The 6,000-nt window shown below is 56.8% G+C and overlaps 1 protein-coding gene across 5 annotated transcripts in view; it reads right to left on the reverse strand.

The window, feature by feature from the left end:
- Nucleotides 1–4,438, reverse strand: part of COL26A1 (collagen type XXVI alpha 1 chain) — a 181,004-nt gene extending 176,566 nt beyond the window's left edge. For 2 of the 5 annotated variants that reach the window (XM_058569078.1, XM_058569077.1), the window contains exon 1: nucleotides 4,134–4,435. In XM_058569078.1, coding sequence (XP_058425061.1) covers nucleotides 4,134–4,291 — 158 coding nt within the window. In that variant the 5' untranslated portion in view covers nucleotides 4,292–4,435. Of the gene's footprint in view, nucleotides 1–4,133 lie in introns of all 5 variants that reach the window. The other 3 variants (XM_058569074.1, XM_058569075.1, XM_058569076.1) reach the window with 3 other exon arrangements.
- Between the last annotated feature and the right edge of the window lie 1,562 nt (nucleotides 4,439–6,000).

Below are 6,000 nucleotides of genomic sequence, written 5' to 3' on the forward strand. Positions count from 1 at the left end.
AACGGGTGTGGGCCAGGAGGAATGAGGTCAGATCTGCGTTTTGCAAACCCAGCATCGGTGCACCCCTCTCCGCTCTCGGCGCCTTGCACACGTGCCCTCCCAACAAGCCTCACAGCAGCATCCCGTCTGCACGGTGTCCTCAGCGTGCAGACCAGGACACGGGCTCAGGGAGGTTAAGTAATGTGTGCAAGTCCACAACGAGAGTTAGGGACAGAGCCCGAAGCCCCCACCTCACTGAGGTGAGAGGAACAGTGGTCCTTAGACCCGCCCAGGGGCCCTGCCCTGGGCCGTACACTTGAGAGGACTCTGCTCTGGAATCTTCCAGCCATGACCCTCCTGTGGGGTGATGAGTCTGTGGGGCCAAGAGGATGTGCTCACCCAGGCCCCTGCCTCCTTCTAGACCTTGCTCTCTGGGCTCAGGTTCCCTGCCCAAATGGCTGTGAGCCCACTTCCAGGGCTCGCCTTCACAGGCCCGCCTTCCAGGGCAGAGCCGGCAGCCAGTGTGCCCGCTGCTAGGCCAAGGGGTGTGGTCTGAACTTGGACATGCAGGCTGAGGGGTCCATAACCCTCCATGACGCCCCTCACAGTGTGGGAAGAATCTAGGGTAGATGGTGGGCCAGGGCCAGCCCTCCCTGCCGCCATTTTCCGGAGCAGGCGTCTAAGCCCCCTCATTTGAACATGGCTTTCCAGATCATTGTGAAGGGACGCTCTTCAAGGCTGGAGGACACAACCTACTTATTTAACTGTTCATTAGCTTGATTCATAACCCGTAGAAACGCGGCTGGAGTAAGTGATTTACGGAACAGCGCCATTCTTCAGAGGGAAGCAAAACCAATTTTGTCCTTTGTCTCCGGCCCCCCCAGGGCATATTCAGTCCTTCCTCTGCTGAAACCTGGGCAGGTCCCACAGTTCTTCTGGTTTCTCTTAGTCTGAAGAACACTCCAAGAATTAATATTAAAACTTCATCTTTTATCCAAATTAAAACCTCTCCCTCCTCCAGCTGGGAGCTGTGCAACAAGGACGGCGTGCGGAGCCCCAGCTCTAGCTCCCACTCCCCGCGCCCTGATGGGTTGCTGCTGTTTTGGCCTCTTGAGGGTGGGATATAGAGGTGAGGAGGAGACAGCAGACAAGACTCCTAATACACATCTGTGAAAGGGGGGTGGGGAGGGGAAGGTAGGAGGGAAGGAGACAGGAAGGAGAGAGGAAGAGAAAGAGGGAGGGAGGCAGCGAGGGAAATGAGTGAGATTTGCATACTTTGAAGAGTTTCACAAATGCTTTACCCTTGCTAGGATGGAATGGAAGAACTGGGCCGGGGAGTCGAGGGGCTCCATCCTCGTCCTGGTGCAGCCCTCTCAGTCAATTAATGCTGCGTTTCCCTGCAACTTTTATTTGGCATCTGAACAGCTCTGTGGCTGACAAAAATCATTAGTGGTCCATACGCAGGGCTGCAAGATTCTATTGGAAACAGCCCTCTAAGAAATTGGGGTCCTCTTTTTTGCTAAAATAGCTTAAACAGAAGGGTCCACCCTGGGCTTCTGATGGAGGTGACCAGAGCAGAGCACCCCTGGGTAAGGCGACAAGCCCCCAGCACACGTCAGACCCAGACGCCTGACCCAAGCACCCCACACATGCACACGCACGCGCACACACACACACGCACAGAAAGGAGAACACAAGCCACATCCAAAAATCAGACGCCAACAAGAGCAACCACCACGAAACAAAGGAAGACTATTTGTCAAGAAACAGCTCCATCACTTTGCCCATCGGTGGAGACCAAGCCGATGTAGCCACACGCATGGAGCCAAAGCTGTGAGGAGCGCTGTGCCGCACGCTGCTCCCAAGCCGGGGCTCTTGAATTGCAGGGACATGGGCCACCTGTGACGGACAGCTCATGAGGCACAGGAACGTATGACACCCAGGCCAGCTCTAGCTTGGAATGCCCACACTGGGCTTTCCACGGAAGGGCTCAGTTACACTCCAAAGCATCCGTCTCAAGCATCTAGAACCTGTCCCAAGCCTCCTTAAGACCGCCTAGTATCCTACGTGGAAATCCATTTTCCCCAAATTCACCCAGATCCTTCCTGAACCAATTAGACCTTCTCCCTCCTCCCATCCTGGTGGAAAGAGTTCTGGAAGATTACCACATTTGTTTGGGCCTCTTTTTATTTGTGCTAAAAACATCCCTTCCACATTCCTGCAGAGGTCCCCAAGTTCCAGCCCACCGAACGCCAGAAGCCCGGTCCCCATTCTCTCACTCCCTTCACAGACTTCACCACTGGCTCCTCTCAGCATGCATCTTCCAGGCTGCAGGAGCCGCCTTTTTTATCCTTCCCACACCTTTTAATTACAAAAGCAATATGTGAATATATGCTCCTTGCAAAACATGTAAACCAGACACAAGCAGACAGAGGAAAAAAATAGGAGTCCTCTTTTGCTCTCTCTCCTGGTCCCACTCCAGGTCTGTCCACATGGGTAACTGTCGAAAATGGTGTCCTACAAACTTTTTTCCTGGGCATAAATATGCCTAGGTATAGATCAGAATTGTTTTTCATAAACGAGATCATGCTACACATATCATTCTGCAACTTGAAAAGCTTCCTTTTTAAACTATTCTCGTGTGGAAGCATGCAGAGGCCACACTACTGTGGGTGTTTGGAGAATAATACTAATAGAAGCCTTGGCAAGTATTTCCAAACAAAATGAGGGAAATAAAATTGTATGCAAAGTTTTCCAGAAGCACTTTTATGCTTTTCTGAGTCTCGCCTTATCCAGCCATTAAATGTACATTCTTCCCAGCACAAAACATCCCTGTCTCCAGGCTATAAGACGTTGCCAGAATTCATCTGGGTAGAGGGGGAGGGGCCGGCCCCGTGGCTTAGCGGTTAAGTGCCTGCACTTCGCTGCTGGCAGCCCGGGGTTCAGATCCCAGGCGCGCACCAACCCACCGCTTCTCCGGCCATGCTGAGGCCTCGTCCCACATACAGCAACTAGAAGGATGTGCAGCTATGACATACAACTATCTACTGGGGCTTTGGGCGGAAAAATAAATAAATAAAAGCTTTAAAATATATATATATATCGAGGGGGAGGAAGAGAAGAGCTGTCTCTGGCTTTCCTCCATAACGATACGCAGAGTGTGCTGTAGACAGCACGGGGTTTGCAGAAAGAAGACAGGAGGTCAGGCCTGAGTTGCCACCGACTTGGGGACCTCTCTCTGGGCCTCTGTTTCCTCGGTTAAAGGAAAGATAATACTCTAACAGCAATCCTGGAGTGGTTTTAGGATCGAGAGAGAGAGAGAGAGAGAGAGAGAGTACGAATGCAGGTTGTGTGTTCTAGAGAGCTGTTACAGCAAACAAGGCGTTTGGCAACTTTTATTTGCGTGCTTTCGCGTTTTCTGGGGGAATGCAACCGCTCGGTGAGGACACGCAGCCCTCCCCGTCCCGGGGTGGCCAGGGCGCCACCTGCCGGTGCATGAGGAGGCCGCCGTGGGTCCCGCGGGGACCCCGCTGCTTCTCCGACCCCATCGTGGATCCATCCGAGCCGAGCCGCTTCCACGTCCCCAGGTGGCTGGGGAGCCGCAGCCGAGGCTCCTCCGAGGCCCCAGCCCCGAAGAGCGAACGGAATTGTTCCCTCCAGTGTCCCTGGGCGACAGGAGCGGCGGGGCACCGGGACGCACGGCCTTGGCAACCCCGGAACCTGCTCCCCAACACAAAGCCGCGGCCGCGCAGGTGAGCGCGGCGGGGTCACGTGAGCCGGTCAACGTCCCGGGACGCCGCCACCGAGCCCCCGCGAGCCACCGAGCCCCCGCCGCGCGGCCCCGCCGCAGGTTTGAGCCACCTCCACGCGGAGCCGGGAGCCAAAGGGGCGAAGGGTTGGAGAGCAAGGAAAGGAAGAGAGGGTGGGCGCGGCCAGAGACCACCGCTGTCCCAGCCCCGCACCTCAGTCCTTCCGCCTGGCGCCCCCAGGCCCCCCAGTCCGTGGCCCCGGCCCCCGACCACCCCGCGCCCTCAGCCCCGTGGCCCCGCGTCCCCAGCCCCCCGGTCCTCGATCGCTCTGCGTCCCTAGCCCCCAGTTCCACCGCCCCAAACCCCACCCCCGCGCCCCCAGCCGCGCCTCCCCTCGCTGCTCACCGGCGGCTCCCGTAGCCGCTGCCCGGAGAGCCGGCGCCCGGCTCGGGGTAGCTGTGCTGCTGCAGGGCTGCGGCCGGGAAGGGGTAGAGGAAGCCGGTGGCCAGCGCCGACCCGCAGAGGCAGCAGCACGCCCAGGGCAGGAGGAGGGCCAGCTGCATCTTGCGCGGCCGGCCGCGGGGACCCGGAGTCCCGGGCGGAGGACCGTCGGAGCGCGGGGCGACCGGCGCGAACCCGCGGCCCCCGCCGGGAGCAGAGCCGGCGAGCTGGCTAGCGAGCGGAGCCCGGCTCCGAGCGCGAAGAGTCTGGGGGGCGCCCACGCCTCTCCGGGCCGCCTTTTCAAATTGGGCGAGGTGGGCTCTGCGCCGTCAAAGGGGGCGTGGGGCTTTTTCATTAACCCTCGGCGGTCCGGGGCCGAGGAGGCGGCGGTGGCCGCTGAGCTCCGGTTCGAGCTCTGCTGGAGGTCCCGCGTGCCTCAAAAGCCAGACCTTGCGCTTGGGACTCTGCACACACGCCCTTTACAACCTTACCAAGCAAACCCTCTTCGAGCCCGCAAACGCTTGTGGAGCACCCACCCTGTGCCTGGCAGTTCCACCCGGGCAAAGATGTTTAATCTCCACACCACTGGCCTCCATATTAGGTAGTACCATTCCCAATTTTCAGAGGTGGAAACTGAGGCTTAAAAAAGTTAAGCCAGAAAAATACTGGCTCGTTTTCAGGGCTCTTTGGACCAAACGGAACGCCAGGCTTCCCCAGAATCCTCTGCTCTTCATCTCCAGCCCCTACCTTGCCAGCTGTCTCTCCAAGGTGAGAAGTAGCTGGGAACGAGGGAGGCCCTGATATGGGGTGAGAAGTTGTTCCTAGAATCATAGATTCATGAGGCATCTGATCTGGAAAGGAGCTGGGAGAAGATGTAACACAATCCCACCTTTGAGGATGGAAACGCTGAGTCCCAGATCACACGCTGAGCCCACGGCCAGACGGCTAGCCTGGCCCCAGCTTGGTCTTTTCTGGGCTGCAGGATCCCCACAGCGCTTTCCCCCCGCACAAGGGACAGGTGAGCCCTGACATCCAGCCTGTGCCCCACTCCCCAGGGTGGGAGTCTTTCTGATTCTCCCAAAAGCATCCTAGCGGCTGGCAGAGGCCCTGAGACTGGAGAGAGGCCATCAGGTACGGAAGTGCTTAATGGGCTGCAACACATCATGTAAAAGAGTTGTGGGACTGTTGGAGGAAGGCAGGAAGATGCTGTTGAAAATGTGGAGGGAAAGGCCCACTCCTGTGGCTCTTGCCCTCTTGTTTACTTATCCCAACATGTCCCCATATGTACATCTCCCATCTGGACCCTCTTGAGTATATGTCCCAAGATACCATATCCAACCCACTTCACCCTCTCCCCAAACTACCCATCCTTATCCACTCAGCTCCCCCAAATCCTGCTGGGGCCTTTTCAACAGCACTTCCACACTTCCCAAGTCTGGAGTCTCCCTCTAGGACTGGGACGGACAGAGCCCACCTCCGAGTGGACAGCCCCTAATGGGAAATGTGACCAAGGCCTAGGAGCACTTCCTTCATCTCACCCTCCATCCTTCTCTCAAGGCCTAAAAGACTGGGAGAATTTGAGTTGTCAAGGGATTTTCAGTGCCTCCCCCAAAAGGAATCTGAACTGGGCTCCTCGGGCAGTTGGCCAACCCCCAATAAAAGATGAGGTCATTCCTCCCTGGGGATTTGTGAGCACTCTGTCTCCCTCCTTCCCCTCCTTTACTTGCATAATGAGATCTTCAAGACCGGAGGAATTCCAGTCGCTGTAAATTGGCTTTATGCTGCAGGCATTAGAATAAGGGAACAAGAGTTTAGTATTTATCTTAAACCC

The sequence above is a fragment of the Diceros bicornis genome, chromosome 26, assembly GCF_020826845.1.
Source record: "Diceros bicornis minor isolate mBicDic1 chromosome 26, mDicBic1.mat.cur, whole genome shotgun sequence".
Taxonomy (NCBI): domain Eukaryota; kingdom Metazoa; phylum Chordata; class Mammalia; order Perissodactyla; family Rhinocerotidae; genus Diceros; species Diceros bicornis.